Source organism: Salvelinus namaycush, chromosome 4 (assembly GCF_016432855.1).
Source record: "Salvelinus namaycush isolate Seneca chromosome 4, SaNama_1.0, whole genome shotgun sequence".
NCBI lineage: Eukaryota > Metazoa > Chordata > Actinopteri > Salmoniformes > Salmonidae > Salvelinus > Salvelinus namaycush.
The window spans coordinates 76,790,190-76,813,440 of record NC_052310.1 but is presented as its reverse complement, the minus strand read 5'-3'; the positions used below and the strand labels follow the sequence as shown (position 1 = coordinate 76,813,440).

The 23,251-nt window shown below is 43.4% G+C and overlaps 1 protein-coding gene across 1 annotated transcript in view; it reads right to left on the bottom strand.

The window, feature by feature from the left end:
- Window positions 1–14,448, bottom strand: part of LOC120046834 (protein sidekick-2-like) — a 200,304-nt gene extending 185,856 nt beyond the window's left edge. Inside the window, exon 1 of the mRNA XM_038992381.1 lies at window positions 14,369–14,448. Within this exon, the coding sequence (XP_038848309.1) occupies window positions 14,369–14,448 (80 nt within the window). The remainder of the gene's footprint in view (window positions 1–14,368) is intronic.
- Between the last annotated feature and the right edge of the window lie 8,803 nt (window positions 14,449–23,251).

Sequence of the window (23,251 nt, the reverse complement as noted above, 5' to 3'; positions counted from 1 at the left end):
TTGATAGGGTGAACAAACAGAGTTAGGTTGGATATAGTCATGGTAGGCTACAGTATTTCTTACGATCTTTTATGTTGACTGGAAATGTGTTGGTCATTGTTTATAAGAGCAGCATTCATTCCAGTTTAAAATAGTTTAGCTGAGTACTTTCCTCATCAGATTGGTCTGCTTTCGCCTCTTCTTCTAATAGCTGCTCAGCTAGTCTGTGAGTGCGGTTGCATACATTTTTTGGTGGGAGTTGCCATTTTTTTTATTTATTCACATGCCTCCCAAAAGGTCTGAAAATGGCCCTGATGCTAAATGAACATTAACTGACCAAAATGAATTGCAAAGCACACTGGGTATTATTATTGGCCTTGTTTCAGGGGTGGCGCTCAATAGAACAAAACTCAGCATGCTTTGTAACTGTTCATTTTTACATATACACTACCGGTCAAAAGTTCTAGAACAACTAATCATTCAAATGTTTTTCTTTATCGTTACTATTTTTTAAATTGTAGAATAATAGTGAAGACATCAAAACCAAGAAATAACACATGGAATCATGTAGCAACCAAAAAAGTGTTAAACAAATCAAAATCAATTTTATATTTGAGTTTCTTCAATTAGCCACCCTTTGCCTTGATGACAGATTTGCACATTCTTGGCATTCTCTCAACAAGCTTCATGAGGTAGTCACCTGGAATGCATTTCAATGGCAGGTGTGCCTTCTTAAAAGTTAATTTGCGGAATGTCTTTCCTTCTTAATCAGTTGTGTTGTGACAAGGTGGGGGGGGTAAACAGAAGATAGCCTATTTGGTAAAAAATGTACAAAGTACATATTATGGCAATAACAGCTCAAATAAGCAAAGAGAAATGACAGTCCATCAATACTTTAAGACAAGAAGGTCAGTCAATATAGAACATTTCAAGAACTTGGAAAGTTTCTTCAAGTGCAGTCGCAAAAACCATCAAGCGCTATGATGAAACTGGCTCTCATGAGGACCACAACAGGAATGGAAGACCCAGTGTTACCTCTGCTCTAGAGGATAAGTTCATTAGAGTTACCAGCTTCAGAAATTGCAGCCCAAATAAATGCTTCACAGAGTTCAAGTAACAGACACATCTCAACATCAACTGTTCAGAGGAGACTGTATGATTCAGGCCTTCATTCACGAATTGCTGCAAAGAAACCACTACTAAAGGACACCGATAATAAGAAGACACTTGTTTGGGCCAAGAAACATGAGCAATGGACGTTAGATCGGTGGAAATTTGTCCTTTGGTCTGGAGTCCAAATTGGAAAGTTTTGGATCCAACCGCTGTGTCTTTGTGAAACGCGGTGTGGGTGAACGGATGAACTCCACATGTGTATTTCCCACCGTAAAGCATGGAGGAGAATGTGTTATGGTGTGGGGGTGCTTTGCTGGTGACATTGTCACTGATTTATTTAGAATTCAAGGCACACTTAACCAGCATGGCTACCACAGCCTTCTGCAGCGATATGCCATGCCTTCTGGTTTGCGCTTAGTGGGACTGTTATTTGTTTTTCAACAGAACAATGACCCAACACACCTCCAGGCTGTGTAAGGGCTATTTTACCAAAAAGGAGAGTGATGCATCAGATGACCTGGCCTCCACAATCCCCCGACCTCAACCCAATTGAGATGGTTTGGGATGAGTCCGACCGCAGAGTGAAGAAAAAGCAGCCAACAAGTGCTCAGCATATGTGGGAAATCATTCAAGACTGCTGGAAAAGCATTCCAGCTGAAGCTGGTTGAGATAATGCCATGAGTGTGCAAAGCTGTCATTAAGGCAAAGGGTGGCTATTTGAAGAATTTCAAATATTAAATATATTTAGATTTGTGATTCCATATGCGTTATTTCATAGTTTTGATGTCTTAACTATTGTTCCTCAATGTAGAAAATAGTCAAAATAAAGAAAAACCCTTGAATGAGTATGCGTTCTAAAACTTTTGACCGGTAGTTTACATTTATATTTAGTTCATTTAGCACACTCTCTTATCACACCATAGTGCCATCAGACTTCTGATATTAATGTAGGGTGAAAGGGTGCCACAAAATTGTGAACCATTATAAAGAAATGGGATACAAAAGTATTTTGAAAATACAAAATACAGCTCACCCCATCTATTCCAGAGTGTTTTACTGAAGCAGACCCTAGAGAGATGACAACAGCAACATCAGCAATGCAGGTGTTATGTACACATCCACCAGTCAACAGCCCACCCACACCCTCCCTATGACCTTGAGTTCACTGTACGCCCCATGGAGCTGCAGTACCTATTCCGTCCCATGTGGGGACAGCCTAACACATCATATTCAATACCATACCTAAGCAGGATGGAGTAATTTTGTCAACGTAACGATAGGACACTAACACTTCGTAAGTCGTCGTGCTCTCTGAGTCTGGCTGCAGAGAGTAACATGTCTGCTATCAAGGAGGGGGATATCACACAAGGAAATTACCATAAAAGGAGAAATGCAGAGAAAGCAAGGATACCATCTGGACTCTCTGTGATGATTAATAAAAGGTAAAAATCCCTTGATGTGTTTGACACTGGAATGAAACACAATGTCTGGGTCTTTGGTCAGGGAGCCAGACTGCACTACACCAAAGGGACATCTCTTTCCTTTGGTCTATTATATTTCACTACTTTCTGTCCTACAGTGAGGTAGTGTCTGGTATATTCATTTTCCCACACAAACTCTTAGTTTGAGAAGGTCTAACAGAAAAAAGGGACTTTCATGTCGACAATCAGGGTACTGGTGGTACTGCAACTCTCTTCTCTGAGCAAGGCTGAAGTTACACATTGTCAACAATAGGGGAGCTGTTCACAATGTATGTTTAGCTCTGGTATTTCAGAAGCACGTAACAGACCCATCTTCAGAAGCATGTAACAGCCTCATGGCCTAATTTCTTTTTAAGTCTTCAAAACGATTTTGTTCTGCCCTGATGACTTGTCATAACTTTTAATTTGTATCTAGTAACATCCAGTTAATACTGAGTTAAAAGTGATTATATTACCTTAAAGTTATGATCTGACCTCTGGCTCTGTAAAGAGCTCCAGTAAATTAACCCCTTTTTCTTTACAGTTAACCTTTTATATACTTAGCGGTTCCTGTCTGCGATCCGAAAGTTAGATATAAAGTAACATAACCTGGAGACCTTGAGCTTCAAATTACTGTAGTGGGAAAGCACTCCCTGACCCTGCGGATCAATGCTGCGGAGAAAAGAGGAGCGAGACAGAGAGGGATTATGGGAGGAGGGGACGCAAGGGAGTATAGTGGAGGATAGTTTGGAGTTTCGATCTTGATGCTTTAAAAAGCTATTGACCTCCGATGGAGATCAATAGACACAATAGAGTGGGGAAGGTAAAGAGATCTGCCCAGACAGAGGGGATAAGGAGAGAAAAAGAGCGAGAAAGAGAGAGAGAGCGAGAGAGAGAGCAAGATAGAGAGAGAGTGTGATAGAGAGAGAAAGCAAGAAATGGAGAAAGAGAGAGACAGCGAGAGAGAGAGGAGAGGAGGAGGAGAGAGGGAAAGATGACAAACAGGCCAGCCAGACACACATCATCTGGTGAAAGAAAGGGACCAAGGTCTGCCTGGAACTGGCAAGAGAAGAGGACCAGTTTGTCACATTCATCAAATCAAATCAAATCATCAAATCAAATCAAATGTTATTTGTCACATACACATGGTTAGCAGATGTTAATGCGAGTGTAGCGAAATGCTTGTGCTTCTGGTTCCTACAGTGCAGTAATATCTAACAAGTAATCTAACAATTCCCCAGCAACTACCTAATACACACACATCTAAAAGGGGTGAATGAGAATATGTACATATAAATATACGGATGAGCGATGGCCGAGCGGCATAGGCAAAGTGCAATAGATGGTTTAAAATACAGTATATAAATATGATATGAGTAATGTAAGATATGGAAACATTATTAGAGTGGCATTATTTAAAGTGGCATTGTTTAAAGTGACTAGTGATCCATTTGTTAAAGTGGCCAGTGATTGGGTCTCCATGTAGACAGCAGCCTCTCTGAGTTAGTGATTGCTGTTTAGCAGTCTGATGGCATTGAGATGTAAGCTGTTCTTCAGTCTCTCGGTCCCAGCTTTGATGCACCTGTACTGACCTCACCGTCTGGATGGTAGCAGTGTGAACAGTCAGTGTCTCAGATGGTTGTTGTCTTTGATGATCTTTTTTGCCTTCCTGTGACATTGGGTGCTATTGGTGTCATGGAAGGCAGGTAGTTTGCCCCCAGTGATGCATTGTGCAGACCGCACCACCCTCTGGAGAGCCTTGCAGTTGAGGGACAAGCAGTTGCCGTACCAGGCTGTGATACAGCCCGACAGGATGCTCTTGATTGTGGATCTGTAAAAGTTAGTCAGGGTTTTGGGTGACAAGACACATTTATTCAGCCTCCTGATGTTGAAGAGGTGCTGTTGCGCCAACTTCACCACACTGCCTGTGTGGGTGGACCATTTCAGTTTGTCGTTGATGTGTACGCCTAGGACCTTAAAACTGTCCACTTTCTCCACTACTGTCCCTTCGGGGTGGATAGGGAGCTGTTCCCTCTGCTGTTTCCTGAAGTCCACGATCATCTCCTTTGTTTTGTTTACATTGAGTGAGAGGATATTTTCCTGACACCACACTCCGAGTCTCGTCGTTGTTGGTAATCAAGCCCACTACTGTTGTGTCTTCTACAATCTTGATGATTGAGTTGGAGGTGTGCATGGCCACGCAGTCGTGGGTGAACAGGGAGTACAGGAGGGGGCTGAGCATGCACCCTTGAGGGGCCCCAGTGTTGAGGGTCAGCGAGGTGGAGATGCTGTTCCCTACCTTCACCACCAGGTGGCGGCCCGTGAGAAAAGTCCAGGACCCAATTGCACAGGGTGGGGTTGAGGCCCAGGGCCTCCAGCTTGATGATGAGCTTGGAGGGTACTATGGTGTTGAATGCTGAGCTGTAGTCCTCAGTCCTTCAGTCCTCAGTCTTGAGCCTGAACCTTCAGGGTGACTTTAACCAGAGTTTCCTCTCTCTCTCCCTCCCTCTCTATCTCTCTCTCTCTCAATTCAATTCAAAGGGCTTTATTGGCATGGGAAACATATGTTTAATTTGCCAAAGCAAGTGAAATTGATAATAAACAAAAGTGAAATTAAAAAAAATTGAACAGTAAACATTACACTAACAAATGTTCCAAAAGAATAGAGACATTTAAAATGTAATATTACGTCTATATACAGTGTTGTAACGATGTGGAAAAAGGGAAAATAAATAAACATAAAAATGGGTTGTATTTACAATGGTGTTTGTTCTGTATTTGTATTTATTATGGATACCCATTAGCTGTTGCAAAAGCAGCAGCTACTCTTCCTGGGGTTTATTATGGATTCCCATTAGCTGTTACCAAGGCAGCAGCTACTCTTCCTGGGGTTTATTATGGCTTCCCATTAGCTGTTACCAAGGCATCAGCTACTCTTCCTGGGGTTTAGTATGGATTCCCATTAGCTGTTGCCAAGGCAGCAGCCACTCTTCCTGGGGTGTATTATGGATTCCCATTAGCTGTTACCAAGGCAGCAGCTACTCTTCCTGGGGTTTATTATGGATTCCCAATAGCTTTTGCCAAGGCAGCAGCTACTCTTCCTGGGTTTTATTATGGATTCCCATTAGCTGTTGCCAAGGCAGCAGCTACTTTTCCTGGGGTTTATTATGGATCCCATTAGCTGTTGCCAAGGCAGCAGCTACTCTTCCTGGGGTTTATTATGGGTTCCCATTAGCTGTTACCAAGGCAGCAGCTACTCTTCCTGGCTAACATGGCTCCCATGTTCAGGATCAGCGTGGCAGATGTGTTGTTACCTACCCTTACCACCTAGGGGCGGCCCGTCAGGAAGTCCAGGATCCAGTTTCAGCGGAAGGTGTTCTGTCCCAGGGTCTTTAGGTTAGTGATGAGCTTTGAGGGCACTATGGTGTTGAACGCTGAGCTGTAGTCCATGAACAGTATTCCCCCATCAGTGTGGAGTGCTGGTGTTGATGTGAGCCATGACCAGCGTTTCAAAGCACTTCATGGCTACCGATGTGAGTGCTATGGGGTGGTAATAATTTAGGCAGGTTACCTTTACTTGCTTGGGCACAGGGACTATGGTGGTCTGCTTGAAATATGTAGGTATTACAGACTCTTTCAGGGAGAGGTTGAAAATGTCAGTGAAGACACTTGCCAGTTGCTCTGAGCATGCTTTGAATACACGTTATTGTAATCTGTCTGGCCTCGCGGCTTTGTGAATGTTTACCTGTTTAACCTGTTTGGGCTGCAGGGGGAGTATTGAGTAGCCAGATAAAAGGTGCCCATTTCAAACGGCCTCGTACTCAATTCTTGCTCGTACAATATGCATATTATTATTACTATTGGATAGAAAACACTATCTAGTTTCTAAAACCGTTTGAATTATTTCTCTGAGTGAAACAGAACTCATTCTGCAGCACATTTCCTGACCAGGAAGTGGAAAGTCTGAAATCGATGCTCTGTTCTACTTCCTGCCTATACATGGGCATGATACGTAAGAGTCTACGTGCACTTCATACACCTTCCCCTGGATGTCAAGAGGCGGTGAGAGAAGAAATTTCGTGTTTATCTTGGTCTGAGGTGGAATAAAAGCTCTTTGTATGACGTGACCGTCCATTTTCTGTTTTCTGGAGCGCGCGAAAGGGGACATGGATTTGCCTTCTGTTTAGCTGTCGTTATAGACGACTAATATCTCCGGCTATGATTTTATTTGATACATGTGACCATATCATCGTAAAGTATGTTTTTTCAATATAGTTTCATCAGATTATTGAAAATTTTTCGGGAGTTTTGCCGTGTTCCGTTCTCTTCCGTTTGTTGACTTGGAGAGCTTTGTGCCACTTGGCAAGTGCGCGTGCTAAATCGAGAGGGAAAATGAACGTTCTAAATCCAAACAACGACTGTTCTTGACAAAGGACACCTTCTACAACATTCTGATGGAAGATCACCAAAAGTAAGAAACATTTTATGATGCTAATTCATATATCTGTCGTGCATGTGAATTAGTCGTGGGCGCCCAACTTTGGGGTACTCAGCTATACCGAAGCTGGATGTCGTAATGAAGTTATTTTTTAGAATTCTAACACTGCGATTTCATTAAGAACTAATGGATCTATCATTTCCTATACAACATGTATTTTTTACTTATGTTTATGAATAGCTATTTGGTCAGAATATGTGTGTCAGAAAACGTGTCAGAAAAATATCGTTGCTGTTTAGACGTTGTGGAAAAAGTAGCTAAGTTAGCACAATGTGTAACCACTGATTTCAGCTCTAAATATGCACATTTTCGAACAAAACATAAGTGTATGTATAACCTGATAATATAGGACTGTCATCTGATGAAGAAAATCAAGGTTAGTCAAAAATTATATATCTTTTGCTTGTTTGTTACGATCGCTAACTTTTGCTACTGGGAAATTGCTTGTGTTTTTGGCTATTGTGGTAAGCTAATATAACGCTCTATTGTGTTTTCGCTGTAAAACACTTGATAAATCGGAAATATTGTCTGGAATCACAAGATGCCTGTCTTTCAATTGCTGTACACTATGTATTTTTCAGAAATGTTTTATGATGAGTATTTAGTTATTTGGCGTTGGTGTCTGTAATTATTCTGTCTGCTTTCGGTGCAATTTCTGATTGTAGCTGCAATGTAAACTATGATTTATACCTGAAATATGCACATTTTTTCTAACAAAACATATGCTATACAATAAATATGTTATCAGACTGTCATCTGATGAAGTTGTTTCTTGGTTAGTGGCTATTTATATCTTTATTTGGACGAATTTGTGATAGCTACTGATGGAGTAAAAAACTGGTGGAGTAAAAAAAGTGGTGTCTTTTGCTAACGTGGTTAGCTAATAGATTTACATAGTGTCTTCCCTGTAAAATATTTAAAAAATCGGACATGTTGGCTGGATTCACAAGATGTGTACCTTTCATATGCTGTATTGGACTTGTTAATGTGTGAAAGTTAAATATTTAAAAAAAATATCTTTTGAATTTCGCGCCCTGCACTTTGAGCTGGCTGTTGTCATAAGTGTACCGGTGTCGGGCTGCAGCCATAAGAAGTTAAAGGTCTTGCTTACATCGGCTACGGAGAGTGTGATAACACAGTTGTCCGGAACAGCTGGTGTTTTCATGCACGCTTCAGTGTTGCTTGCCTCGAAAGCGAGCATAAAAGGTATTTAGCTCTTCTGGTAGACTCGCGTCCCTGGGCAGCTTGTGGCTGGGTTTCCCTTTGTTGTCCGTAATAGTTTGCAAGCCCTGCCACATCCGATGTGCACCAGAGCCGGTGTAGTAGGATTCAATGTTAGTCCTGTATTGACGCTTTGCCTGGTTGATTGTTCATATGAGGGCGTAGCGAAATTCAATATAAGCGTCCAGATTAGTGTCCCGCTCCTTGAAAGTGGTAGCTCTAGCCTTTAGCTTGGTGCGGATGTTGCCTGTAATCAATCCATGGCTTCTGGTTGGGATATGTACGTACGGTCACTGTTTGGACAACGTTGTCGATCCAATTATTGATGAAGCCGGTGATTGAGGTGGAATACTTCTCAATGCCATTGGTTGAATCTCAGAACATATTCCAGTCTGTGCTAAAAAAAACAGCCCTGTAGCGTAGCGTCTGCGTCATCTGACCACTTCCATATTTAACGAGTCACTGGTACTTCCTGCTTTAGTTTTGCTTGTAAGCAGGAATCAGGAGGATAGAGTTATGGTCAGATTTTCCAAATGGAGGGCAAGGGAGAGCTTTGTATGTGCCTCTGTGTGTGGAGTAAAGGTGGTCTAGAGTTTCTTTCTCCTATGATTGCACATGTGACATGCTGGTAGAAATGAAGTCAAACGGATTTAAGTTTGCCTGCACTAAAGTCCCCGGCCACTAGGAGCGCCACTTCTGGATGAGCATTTTCTTGTTTGCTTATGGCCTTATACAGCTCGTTGATTGCGGTCTTAGTGCCAGCATTGGTTTGTGGTGACATACAGACGGCTATGAATGATATAGATAGTAGATAGTGTGGTCTACAGCTTATCATGAGGTACTCTACCTCAGGAAAGCAATATCTTAAGACGTATTTAATATTAGACATCGCGCAACAGCTGTTATTGACAAATAGACACACACCCCTGCCCCTTGTCTTAGTAGGCATAGCTGGGGAGGACATCATGAGGGATGGATGAGGGACCACTACACTCACCTGCCACTGGGGAGGACAACATGAGGGATGGATGGGGGACCACTACACACATTGGTCTTGATGCCCTGACTGATACTGTTGTGTTGTCTGTCTGTTTATTGGTCCTGATGCCCTGACTGATCCTGTTGTGTGGTTTCTGTCTGAGTTCTTATCTTCCTGAGGGAAGGTAGAGAACAGCAAGCAGCAGCTCCATCAACAATAGAGACAACACGGAACACACACACTCAGTCCAGTTTGGGGTGTGACAGACATGTTTGTGTCAGCTCATCGTCTCTCATCGCCTCGACATTCCATTTACACCTCCGTACGAGCACACACACACACACACACACACACACACACACACACACACACACACACACACACACACACACACACACACACACACACACACACACACACACACACACACACACACACACACACGCACCTTATCCAGAGATCAGACCAATGCTTTCCACATGATTAAGATCTCCCATTTAACTCCCCCCTCTCTTCATTTCTTTCCCTCTCTCTCTCCCCCATCTCTCTCCCACCCCACATTCTCTCTCTCTCTCTCTCTCTCCCTCTCTCTGTCTCTCTCAATTCAAACGGCTCTATTAGCATGGGACAATTTGTTTACATTTCTAAAGCAAGTGAAATAGACAAGAAACAAAAGGGAAATAAACAATCAGAAATGAACAGTAGAAAAATACAGACATTTCAAATGTTATATTATCGGCAATGTTGGAACAACGTGCAAATAGTATGAAAAGTATGAAAGGGAAACCACGCAGTCAATGTGCGGAGTTGTGACGACCCTCTCACTCTGTGTGCCACAACCACCGAGTCAATGTGGGGGGTTGTGACGACACTCCCACTCTGTCTGCCGAAACCACCAAGTCAATGTGGGGGGTTGTGACGACACTCCCACTCTGTCTGCCGAAACCACCGAGTCAATGTGGGGGGTTGTGACGACACTCCCACTCTGTCTGCCGAAACCACCAAGTCAATGTGGGGGGTTGTGACGACACTCCCACTCTGTCTGCCGAAACCACCAAGTCAATGTTGGGGGTTGTGACGACACTCCCACTCTGTCTGCCGAAACCACCAAGTCAATGTTGGGGGTTGTGACGACACTCCCACTCTGTCTGCCGAAACCACCAAGTCAATGTGGGGGGTTGTGACGACACTCCCAGTCTGTCTGCCGAAACCACCAAGTCAATGTGGGGGGTTGTGACGACACTCCCAGTCTGTCTGCCGAAACCACCAAGTCAATGTTGGGGGTTGTGACGACACTCCCAGTCTGTCTGCCGAAACCACCAAGTCAATGTTGGGGGTTGTGACGACACTCCCAGTCTGTCTGCCGAAACCACCAAGTCAATGTGGGGGGTTGTGACGACACTCCCAGTCTGTCTGCCGAAACCACCAAGTCAATGTTGGGGGTTGTGACGACACTCCCAGTCTGTCTGCCGAAACCACCAAGTCAATGTGGGGGGTTGTGACGACACTCCCAGTCTGTCTGCCGAAACCACCAAGTCAATGTTGGGGGTTGTGACGACACTCCCAGTCTGTCTGCCGAAACCACCAAGTCAATGTGGGGGGTTGTGACGACACTCCCAGTCTGTCTGCCGAAACCACCAAGTCAATGTTGGGGGTTGTGACGACACTCCCAGTCTGTCTGCCGAAACCACCAAGTCAATGTTGGGGGTTGTGACGACACTCCCACTCTGTCTGCCAAAACCACCAAGTCAATGTTGGGGGTTGTGACGACACTCCCACTCTGTCTGCCGAAACCACCAAGTCAATGTTGGGGGTTGTGACGACACTCCCACTCTGTCTGCCAAAACCACCGAGCTACCCCATTTCTTGGGCGCTGGGGAGGGTCATCAGTGAAATAGGACACACCTCGGGTGTGTCCCGGGGATAAATACACCTTTCACTGCGTTGTCTCCCTCTCTTTGTTATAGGCTACGAGCCGGTTCGTAACAGGGTACATGTTAGCAGAGGTAATTGAGGTAATACTGTATGTACGGTGCATTCAGAAAGTATTCAGACCCCTTGACTTTTTCCATATTTTTATTATGTTACAGCCAAACAATTGATTCAATCTACACACAATACCACATAAGGACAATTAAAAATAGGTTTTTAGAGTTTTTTGTATGTATTAAAAATAGAAAACTGGTACATTTACATAAGTTTTCAGACCCTTTACTCAGTACTTTGTTGAAACAACTTTGGTAGTGAATACAGACTCGAGTCTTCTTGAGTATGATGCTACAAGCTTGGCACATCAGTATTTGGGGAGTTTCTTCCATTCTGCTCTGCAGATCCCCTCAAGCTCTGTCAGGTTGGATGGGGAGCGTCGCTGCAGTTATTTTCAGGTTTCTCCAGAGATCTTCGATCTGGTATAAGTCCGTGCTCTGGCTGTGCCACTCAAGGACATTCAGAGACTTGCCCCGATGCCACTCCTGCGTTGTGTTGGCTGTGTGCTTAGGGTCGTTGTCCTGTTGGAAGGTGAACCTTCACCCCAGTCTGAGGTCCTGAGCGCTCTGGAGCAAGTTTTCATCAAGGATCTCTCTGTACTTTGCTCCATTCATCTTTCCCTCGATCCTGACTAATCTCTCAGTCCCTGCCACTTAAAAACATTCCCACAGCATGATGCTGCCACCACCATGCATCACCGTAGGGATGGTCACTTGACCATTAAGGCATGATTGGCGGAGTGCTTGTAGAGATGGTTGTCCTTCCAGAAGGTTCTCCCATCTCCACAGAGGAACTCTAGAGCTCCGTAAGACTGACCATCGGGTTCTTGGTCACATCCCCCCCCATTTTTTTGGTACTCTTCCACAGATCTGTACCTCAACACAATCTTGTCTCGGAGCTCTATGGACAATTCCTTCGACCTCATGGCTTGGTTTTTGCTCTGACATGCACTGTCAACTGTGGGACCTTAAATAAACAGGTGTGTGCCTTTCCAAATCATGTCCAATCAATTGAATTTACCACAAGTCCACTCCAATCAAGTTGTAGAAACATCTCAAGGATGATCAATGGAAACAGGATCCAGCTGAGCTCAATTTCGACTCTCATAGCAAAGGGTCTGAATACTTATGTAAATAAGGAATTTCTGGTTTTTATTTCGAATACATTTGCAAAAATTTCTAAAAACCTGTTTTCGCTTTGTCATTATGGGTTATTGTGTGTTGATTGATTACACAAAATAAAATTTAACTGATTATAGAATAAGGCTGTGGAAAAAGTCAAGGGGTCTGAATACTTTCCGAATGCACTGTAGATGTAAGCAGGGGTAAAGTGATGATGCATATATAATAAAGCAGCGAGTAGCAGCATAGTAAAAAAGGGGCTCAATGCAAATAGTCCGGTTAGCCATTCGATTAACTTTTTAGCAGTCTAATTGCTTGGAAAATAAGCTGTTAAGGAGCATTTAGACCCTAGACCAGGACCGCTTGCCGTGTAGGGTGGCTGGAGTTTTTCAAAATGTTTTGGTCCTTCCCCTGACACCGCCTGGTACAGAGGTCCTGGAAGGCAGGAAGCTTGGCCCCAGTGATGTACTGGGCTGTACACATTACAATCTGTAGCGCATTGCGGTCAGATGCCGAGCAGTTGCCATAACAATCGGTGATCCAACCAGTCAGGATGCTCTCAATGGTGCAGGTGTAGAACTTTTTTAGGATATGAGGATCCATGCCAAATGTTTTCAGTCTTCTGATGGGGAATAGGCTTTGTCGTGCCCTCTTCACAACTATCTTGGTGTGTTTGAACCATGATAGTTTGTTATTCATTTGGACGCCAATGAACTTGAAGATCTTGACCCGCTCCACTACAGAACTGTCGAAGTGAGTGGGGGCATGCTCGGCCCCCTTTTGCTGTAGTCCACGATCAGGTTGAATTTACAATGGTGTTTGTGCTCTAGTGGTTGCCCTTTTCATGTGGAAACAGGTGAGAAATATTGCTGCTGTGATGGCACACTGTGGAGTTTCAGATAGATAGATAGATAGATAGATAGATAGATAGATAGATAGATAGATAGATAGATAGATAGATAGATAGATAGATAGATAGATAGATAGATAGATAGATAGATAGATAGATAGATAGATAGATAGATAGATAGATAGATAGATAGATAGACGTCTCTCTCTCTCATGGAGGTCAAAGGTTGTGAGTGGCATTGCAGCAGATGTGAGGCTGAAGAGAGGAGGAGCAGGGAAGGGCAAAAGAGAGGAGGAGCCTGACCGTGCCAAAGAGAGGAGGAGCCTGACCGTGCCAAAGAGAGGAGGAGCCTGACAGGGCTGAAGAGAGGAGGAGCAGCGGAGGGCTGAAGAGAGGAGCAGCAGAACAGGGCCGAAGAGAGGAGGAGCCTGACAGGGCCGAAGAGAGGAGGAGCCTGACAGGGCCAAAGAGAGGAGGAGCAGCGGAGGGCTGAAGAGAGGAGCAGCAGAACAGGGCCGAAGAGAGGAGGAGCCTGACATGGCCGAAGAGAGGAAGAGCCTGACAGGGCCGAAGAGAGGAGGAGCCTGACAGGGCCAAAGAGAGGAGGAGCCTGACAGGGCTGAAGAGAGGAGGAGCAGCGGAGGGCTGAAGAGAGGAGCAGCAGAACAGGGGCGAAGAGAGGAGGAGCCTGACAGGGCTGAAGAGAGGAGGAGCCTGACAGGGCTGAAGAGAGGAGGAGCCTGACAGTGCCGAAGAGAGGAGGAGCCTGACAGGGCCGAAGAGAGGAGGAGCCTGACAGGGCCGAAGAGAGGAGGAGCCTGACAGGGCCGAAGAGAGGAGGAGCCTGACAGGGCCGAAGAGAGGAGGAGCCTGACAGGGCCGAAGAGAGGAGGAGCCTGACAGGGCCAAAGAGAGGAGGAGCCTGACAGGGCCAAAGAGAGGAGGAGCCTGACAGGGCTGAAGAGAGGAGGAGCCTGACAGGGCCGAAGAGAGGAGGAGCCTGATAGGGCCGAAGTGAGGAGGAGCAGGGGAGGGCTGAAGAGAGGTGACAGAGTATCTTATGTATCTTCTCTCTCCACCTGTACTTCAGTAAGAAGTGTGTGAGCTTGGTGCCATTTTGGATATATAGAGGCAATTACAGTATATAGTGGCAGCACTCACCTGTACTCCTGTGAGAAGCGTGTGAGCTCAGTGCCATTGTGGATCCATTTGAACTCCAGGGGCCAGCTCCCCTCTGCCATACATGTCAACACCAGCCTGTTACGCTCCAGGTGCAACTGGCTCCGCACCGGCTCCGTCTTAAAGTAGGGCGGCACGTCATCTGGAGAGGGGGACGGGAGAAAGAGAGAGACAGAGTCACACATGGAAGATACTCACAGGTTCACAGGTGATCAATTAACAGCATCAGAAGAACAGAAAGAGAAGCAAACCTTGGTGATACATTGACTGTATGGGGAGAAACTTTCAGTGTAGTTGTGTGACAGCAGGGACATGCTTGTGTGTCACCCAAGTAAATCTGGACATGCTCCACTGCTCTCGCTCTCTAATCTGACTAGTAACAGAGGGCCTCAGCCTGCTGACTAGTAACAGAGGGCCACAGTCTGCTGACTAGGAACAGAGGGCCACAGTCTGCTGACTAGGAACAGAGGGCCTCAGCCTGCTGACTAGGAACAGAGGGCCTCAGTCTGCTGACTAGTAACAGAGGGCCTCAGCCTGCTGACTAGGAACAGAGGGCCACAGTCTGCTGACTAGGAACAGAGGGCCACAGTCTGCTGACTAGGAACAGAGGGCCACAGTCTGCTGACTAGGAACAGAGGGCCACAGTCTGCTGACTAGGAACAGAGGGCCACAGTCTGCTGACTAGGAACAGAGGGCCACAGTCTGCTGACTAGGAACAGAGGGCCACAGTCTGCTGACTAGGAACAGAGGGCCACAGTCTGCTGACTAGGAACAGAGGGCCACAGTCTGCTGACTAGGAACAGAGGGCCACAGTCTGCTGACTAGTAACAGAGGGCCACAGTCTGCTGACTAGTAACAGAGGGCCACAGTCTGCTGACCAGTAACAGAGGGCCTCAGTCTGCTGACTAGTAACAGAGGGCCTCAGTCTGCTGACTAGTAACAGAGGGCCTCAGCCTGCTGACCAGTAACAGAGGGCCTCAGCCTGCTGACTAGTAACAGAGGGCCTCAGCCTGCTGACTAGTAACAGAGGGCCTCAGCCTGCTGACTCGTAACAGAGGGCCTCAGCCTGCTGACTCGTAACAGAGGGCCTCAGCCTGCTGACTAGTAACAGAGGGCCTCAGTCTGCTGACTAGGAACAGAGGGCCACAGTCTGCTAACTAGTAAACTCGTGGATTGGAGATTTGTTCACTATGTTTCTGCATGATTCACCATGGCATACCACTTCCCCCAGCCCACACAGGGGTAGATAGAAGATGAACAAGACAAGGGAAATGTGTGAAATCCTTTAATTTTCTCTCTGTGTCCCTCAGGATGTAACACGTACTGTAGAAGCCCAGTGAAGACACAGGGAGAAAGCCACAGGTGATGTTCCCAGTGGAATATATTGAGAATAGTATAGAATATGATGATACACAAACAGGCACGCACACACGCTCACACCCACGTGCAGACTCACACACACCCACACAAACACACAGCTGTGCAGACTAATAGACGCACACACAGGAGTGCAAACACACACACACACACACACACACACACACACACACACACACACACACACACAGGTGTGCAGACTTAAACAAACACACACACAATCAATCAATCAAGTTTATTTTATATAGCCCTTCGTACATCAGCTAATATCTCGAAGTGCTGTACAGAAACCCAGCCTAAAACCCCAAACAGCAAGCAATGCAGGTGTAGAAGCACGGTGGCTAGGAAAAACTCCCTAGAAAGGCCAAAACCTAGGAAGAAACCTAGAGAGGAACCAGGCACACACACACACACACACACACACACACACACACAGACACACACACATTTGGTCCAATTATGCTTGGTATTTGGGTTTGGCCTTTGAGAGTAGTTATTTAGGTTTGGCCTTTGAGAGTAGGTATTTGGGTTTGGCCTTTGAGAGTAGGTATTTGGGTTTGGCCTTTGAGAGTAGGTATTTGGGTTTGGCCTTTGAGAGTAGGTATTTGGGTTTGGCCTTTGAGAGTAGGTATTTGGGTTTGGCCTTTGAGAGTAGGTATTTGGGTTTGGCCTTTGAGAGTAGGTATTTGGGTTTGGCCTTTGAGAGTAGGTATTTGGGTTTGGCCTTTGAGAGTAGGTATTTGGGTTTGGCCTTTGAGAGTAGGTATTTGGGTTTGGCCTTTGAGAGTAGGTATTTGGGTTTGGCCTTTGAGAGTAGGTATTTGGGTTTGGCCTTTGAGAGTAGGTATTTGGGTTTGGCCTTTGAGAGTAGGTATTTGGGTTTGGCCTTTGAGAGTAGGTATTTGGGTTTGGCCTTTGAGAGTAGGTATTTGGGTTTGGTCTTTGAGAGTAGGTATTTGGGTTTGGCCTTTGAGAGTAGTTATTTGGGTTTGGCCTTTGAGAGTAGTTATTTAGGTTTGGCCTTTGAGATTATGTATTTGGGTTTGGCCTTTGAGAGTAGTTATTTAGGTTTGGCCTTTGAGATTATGTATTTGGGTTTGGCCTTTGAGAGTAGGTATTTGGGTTTGGCCTTTGAGAGTAGGTATTTGGGTTTGGCCTTTGAGAGTAGTTATTTAGGTTTGGCCTTTGAGAGTAGGTATTTGGGTTTGGCCTTTGAAAGAACAACACAGATGCATAAAATAGCTCATCCCTGTTAAATATGGTGGTGGATCTTTGAAGTTATGGGGCTATTTTGCTTCCACTGGTCCTAGAGCCCTTGTTAAGGACAACGGCATCATGAACTTTATCAAGTACCAGGACATTGGCTGCCTCTACCAGGAGGCTGGAACTTGGCCACAAGTGGATCTTCCAGTAAGACAATAACCCCAAGCACACATCAAAATAAATGGTTAATTGACTACAAAATCAACATTTTACAATGGCCATCTAAGTCTCTGGACTGGAACCCCAATGAAAATATGCAGTTTGAATTGAAGAGAGCAGTCCTTCAGTGCAGACAAAGGATATCAATGATCTGAAAAGATTCTGTATAGAACAATGGTCTAAGATCCCTCCAAATGTGTTCTCCAAACTCATAAAACATTTAGATGGATTTAGATAAAGCACAGGGGAGGGTGCTGGATTACTGAAAACAGAGGAGGGTGCTGGTGTACTGAAAACAAGGGAGGGTGCAACATTACTGAAAACAGGAGAGGGTGCGGGATTACTCAAAACAGGGGAAGGTGCTGGATTACTGAAAACAGGCGCTCCAGCAGGTATATTTCACTGGTCACCCCCAAAGCCAACACTTGCTTTGGCCGCCTTTCATTCCAGTTCTCTGCTGACAATGACTGGAACGAACTGCAAAAATCACTGAAGCTGGAGTCTTATATCTCCTTCTCTAACTTTAAGCATCAGCTGTCAGAGCAGTTTACCGATCACTGTACCTGTACACAGTCAATCTGTTTATAGCACACCCAACTACCTCATCCCCATGTTGTTATTTATCCTCTTGCTCTTTTGCACCCCAGTATCTCTACTTGCACATCATCATCTGAACATCTATCACTCCAGTATTAATGCTAAATAGTAACTATTTCGCCTCCATGGCCAATTTATTGTCTTACCTCCCTACTCTTCTACATTTGCACACACTGTATATAGATTTTTCTATTGTGCTATTGACTGTAAGTTTGTTTATGTGTAACTCTGTGTTGTTTTTTTTGTCGCACTGCTTTGCTTTATCTTGGCCAGGTCGCAGTTGTAAATGAGAACTTGTTCTCAACTGGCCTACCTGGTTAAATAAAGGTGAAATAAATAAATAAAAATAAACATGCCACTATCGTAGATTTTCAAATTTAAATAAAAAATAAAGTTCATTCTGGAAGTATTTTGATGGTGATTGTTTGGTTGCATAAACATGATCAGTGCTTTCCCCCACAATGTTGGCCTTTAAATTGGCATTAATAAAGAGGATAGGTTACTGCTGTTGGTCAATGGTCAGCGTCTGGGAGAAGGGGAGGCTGCCTCTGACTGGGAAGATAAACAGGCTCACTTGAGCCTACTGCCTGAGGTTAATAGAAACAGCCCTTCACTAATTCTGTAGCCTACTAGAAACAAGATATTTATGGTTTATGATATTACAACATAGCCAAATTTAACCATTACCAACCACTCCTTTGAGAAATAGTGCTCATACGGCAATAGAAACTTTCTCCATTTGAAAAAAAATTTTTTTTCTACATAATTCTTATTCGTGTTTATGAATTAGTTTTTCCAATTTAGTGCACAGATTTCAGGGTTTGTTAAGAAAGATCTATGTTCTCCTTAGACACTGTACTCAACTTTTTTTCCCTCCACAAACCATGCTTCTGAGGATCGGGCCAAACCAAAAGGATAATTTACGGATGGGGAGTCCAATCGTAAAGTGAAGAAATTAGTAGCACTGTGTGAGGTAAATAAACAGAAATCCAGTAGCTGCCTGCCACTTTACAGTGTGAAAATAATTTCCTATCTATCACATTAATTATTGAGATGGTCATATTGACCTGACTCTAATATTGGGGGGGGGGGTCATGACACCCCATCCCCCCGCAAGTTACTTGCCTGGCTCAGAGTCACTCACACACAGGAGCGCTGACTCACTCACTGTCACACAGGCGGGCAGACTCAGACACAGACACACACACACAAACACACACACACACACACACACACACACACACACACACACACACACACACACACACACACACACACACACACACACACACACACACACACACACACACACACACACACACACACACACACACACACCTCCATCAAATAAGCTCCTATCCAACTCACTGTCATTCTCCCTTGTGGTTCTGATAGCTCACTCTTGATAGATGGTACTACAATTAAGACCTTGTGCTTGATGATCATTGTAAATATAGACCAATTTAATTGGATGGTTGGATTATATAATTTTCTAATGAACTAATAATCAATAATTGAAATTAAACTGTCAAAATGATCTATTGGCTTGGTATTTTGCACTCCTATTTTGTCTCCACCAATCCAACGTAGGTTGGTTAATAATAAAGATAAAAGAAAGGGGGGAAGATGGAGAGAACATAAAGACATCCAGTCTACAAACAGAGAAGACTGGTAGGCAGGATGATGTGGGTTAGATGAGGCTTGTATAGATAGTTTCACAGCCTCCTTAGTGTGGTTAAAGAGGGGGAAATGAACTACACAGGGAAGACCCACGCCGAGAGGACGTACATCTAGACTACAGCACCACATTCACACCCCCACCCCAAACAATAAACACCCCCCCAAGTGAACCACGCCCACACCCCATTTAGAACCCCTCAGATCAGACCTCACAAAGACTTCACTATCTTATCCTGGAATATCTAAGGCCCGAGGTCATCTGCCTTTGGCCTAAAGAGCAGGAACCTGGACTTCATTAAAGAAATCAGAAATACAGACATTGTCATCCTACAAGAAACATGGTATAGAGGAGATGAACCCACTGGTTGCCCTCTAAGTTACAGAGAGCTGGTAGTCACACCCACCAAACTAGCAGGTACGAAACATGGAAGGGACTCCGGGGGTATGCTAATTTGGTATAGTGCAGACCTAACTCACTCTATTAACCTTCCTGTTTTGTTCGTTTCCTGTTAATTCATTCTGTGTTCCCGGTCCAAAATGACAGCCCCATTATAGCTGATTATAAATCCATAATAGTACATATATTATCACCTGATGTTGTGTTAGATCTTTTCATCAACTTAAGTTCTTGTGAACATTACAAGTTTTGAACTTCTATTTGCTATTTATGGCCTGTAGGCCTCACAAGTCGTTTTTGATTTAAAAAATATATAATTATTTTGACTACAACTTCTTGTCAATATGGGGGCGCTGTTTCCACTTTGGAAAAAATCGTGCCCAAATTAAACTGCCTCGTACTCTATTCTAGATCGTACAATATGCATATTATTATTACTATTGGATAGAAAACACTCTCAAGTTTCTAAAACTGTTTGAATTATATCTGTGAGTAAAACAGAACTCATTTTGCAGCAAACTTCCAGATAGGAAGTGAAAAATCTGAAAACGATGCTCTGTTCCAGGGCCTGCCTATTGAATTGCCTTATATTTATGGATATGCATGCACTGCATACGCCTTCCACTAGATGTCAACAGGCAGTGGAAGGTGGAATGGGGTGTCTAGCTTGATCTGAGGTCGAACAAGAGCTCTTGGAATGACGTGTCCAGAATTTCCTTTCTCTACCTAGGTGCGGGAAGCACCTCCCTATTGTCTTATGATAAGCGTTCGGTATACACGGCTAATATCTCCGGCTTTGTTTTTATTTGATACATATTAGAAAAACATCATAAAGTAGGTTTTTTCAACCGAGTTTCATCAGTTTATTCAACGTTTAATGGGACTTTTGGAGTTTTCCGTTCTCTGCGTCAAGAGAAATTGGGAACGTCATCAACATTGGCTAGCCTTGTGGAGCGAATTCGACAGGAGAGAAGGACATTCTAAAACCAAACAACGATTTATTCTGGACCTAGGACTCCTTGTACAAGATTCTGATGGAAGCTCAGCAAAAGTAAGAACAATTTATGATGTTATTTCATATTTCTGTGGAAAATGTTTAGTCCTATTATCCGCCCTTTTTGCGGGCGCTGTCTCGCTATAACGTAAGCTGTTTGTTATGGTAAAGTTATTTTTAAAAATCTAAAACGGCGGTTGCATTAAGAACTAGTGTATCTTTCATTTGCTGTCCAACATGTATTTTTTAGTAAAGTTTATGATGAGTTCTTTGGTCAGATTAGGTGAGATTCCAAAATAGCTCCGGACAATTTGGTGAATCGATGCTACATATTCACAATGTATAACCACGGTTTGCAGCTCTAAATATGCACATTTTCGAACAAAATATAATTGTATTGTATAACCTGATGTTATAAGACTGTCATCTGATGAAGTTGGTCAAGGTTAGTGATTAATTTTATATCTTTTGCTGGTTTTTGCGATCGCTACCTTTTGCTGCTAATAAATGCATTTGTGTGTTTGGCTATTGTGGTAAGCTAATATAATGCTATATTGTGTTTTCGCTGTAAAACATTTAAAAAATCGGAAATATTGGCTGGATTCACAAGATGTTTATCTTTCATTTGCTGTACACCATGTATTTTTCATAAATGTTTTATGATGAGTATTTTGGTATTTCACGTTGCTCTCTGTAATTATTCTGACTTCTTTGGTGATATTTCTGATGGTAGCTGCAATGTAAAACTATGATTTATACCTCAAATATGCACATTTTCTATTTGGTCGGTTTTGTGATAGCTACCTATGCGGTTGAAAAATTGTGAAAATATGCGGTTGAGTCTTTTGCTATTGTGGTTAGCTAATAGAAATACATATTGTGTTTTTGCTGTAAAACATTTTAAAAATCGGAAATGATGGCTGGATTCACAAGATGTTTATCTTTCATTTGCTGTATTGGACTTGTGATTTCATGAAAATTATATTATATGATATCCCTGTCGCGTTAGGCTAGGCTATGCTAGTCAGCTTTTTTGATGAGGATGCTCCCGGATCCGGGATGGGTAGCAATGAAAGGATAACAAATAGTCAGATGAAACATATTGTGCTTTTATCACAAACTACTTAATGTCAAAGATTAACCTTTTATGGCTGCAGGCCGGTGTCGGGCTCAATATGACAACAGCCCGTCCAAGTGCAGGGCGCGAAATTCAAAAGATATTTTTTAGAAATATTTAACTTTCACACATTAACAAGTCCAATACAGCAAATGAAAGATAAACATCTTGTGAATCCAGCCAACATGTCCGATTTTTTAAATGTTTTACAGCGAAAACACCACGTATATTTATGTTAGCTCACCACCAAATACAAAAAAGCACAGACATTTTTCACAGCACAGGTAGCATGCACAAAACCAACCAAACTAACCAAGAACCAACCAAACTAACCAAGAAACAACTTCATCAGATGACAGTCTTATAACATGTTATACAATAAATCTATGTTTTGTTCGAAAAATGTGCATATTTGAGGTATAAATCATAGTTTTACATTGCAGCTACAATCGGAAATAGCACCGAAGCAGCTAGAACAATTACAGAGACCAAATTGAAATACCTAAATACTCATCATAAAACATTTATGAAAAATACATGGTGTACAGAAAATGAAAAACAAACATCTTGTCAATCCAGCCAATATTTCCGATTCTTTAAGTGTTTTACAGCGAAAACACAATATAGCATTATATTAGCTTACTACAATAGCCAACCACACAGCTACATTGATTCAAGGCAACAGTAGCGATAGCAACAAAACCAGCAAAAGATATTAATTATTTCACTAACCTTCATAAACTTCATCAGATGACAGTCCTATAACATCATATTACACAATACATATATGGTTTGTTCGAAAATGTGCATATTTAGAGCTGATATCCGTGGTTATACATTGTGAAAACTTAGCATCTTTTTCCCAGAATGTCCGGATATATTTCTGACACTCACCTATTCTGACCAAATAACTATTCATAAACTTTACTAAAAAATACATGTTCTATAGGAAATGATAGATACACTAGTTCTTAATGCAATCACCGTGTTAGAATTCTAAACATAACTTCAGTACGACATGCAGCTTACGTTATAGCGAGAGAGCGCCCAAAATCTGGGCGCAAACTAATAGTAAACCTGTTCGACAGATATATGAAATAACATCATAAATGGGTCCTACTTTTGATGATCTTCCATCAGAATGTTGTACAAGGGGTCCTTCGTCCAGAACAATCGTTGTTTGGTTTTAGAATGGCCTTTTTCCCTCTCGAATTACCAAGCAAAACTAGCCAAGTGGCGCTAAGCTGTCCATCGTCACCAAACGCAGAGAACGCAACACGC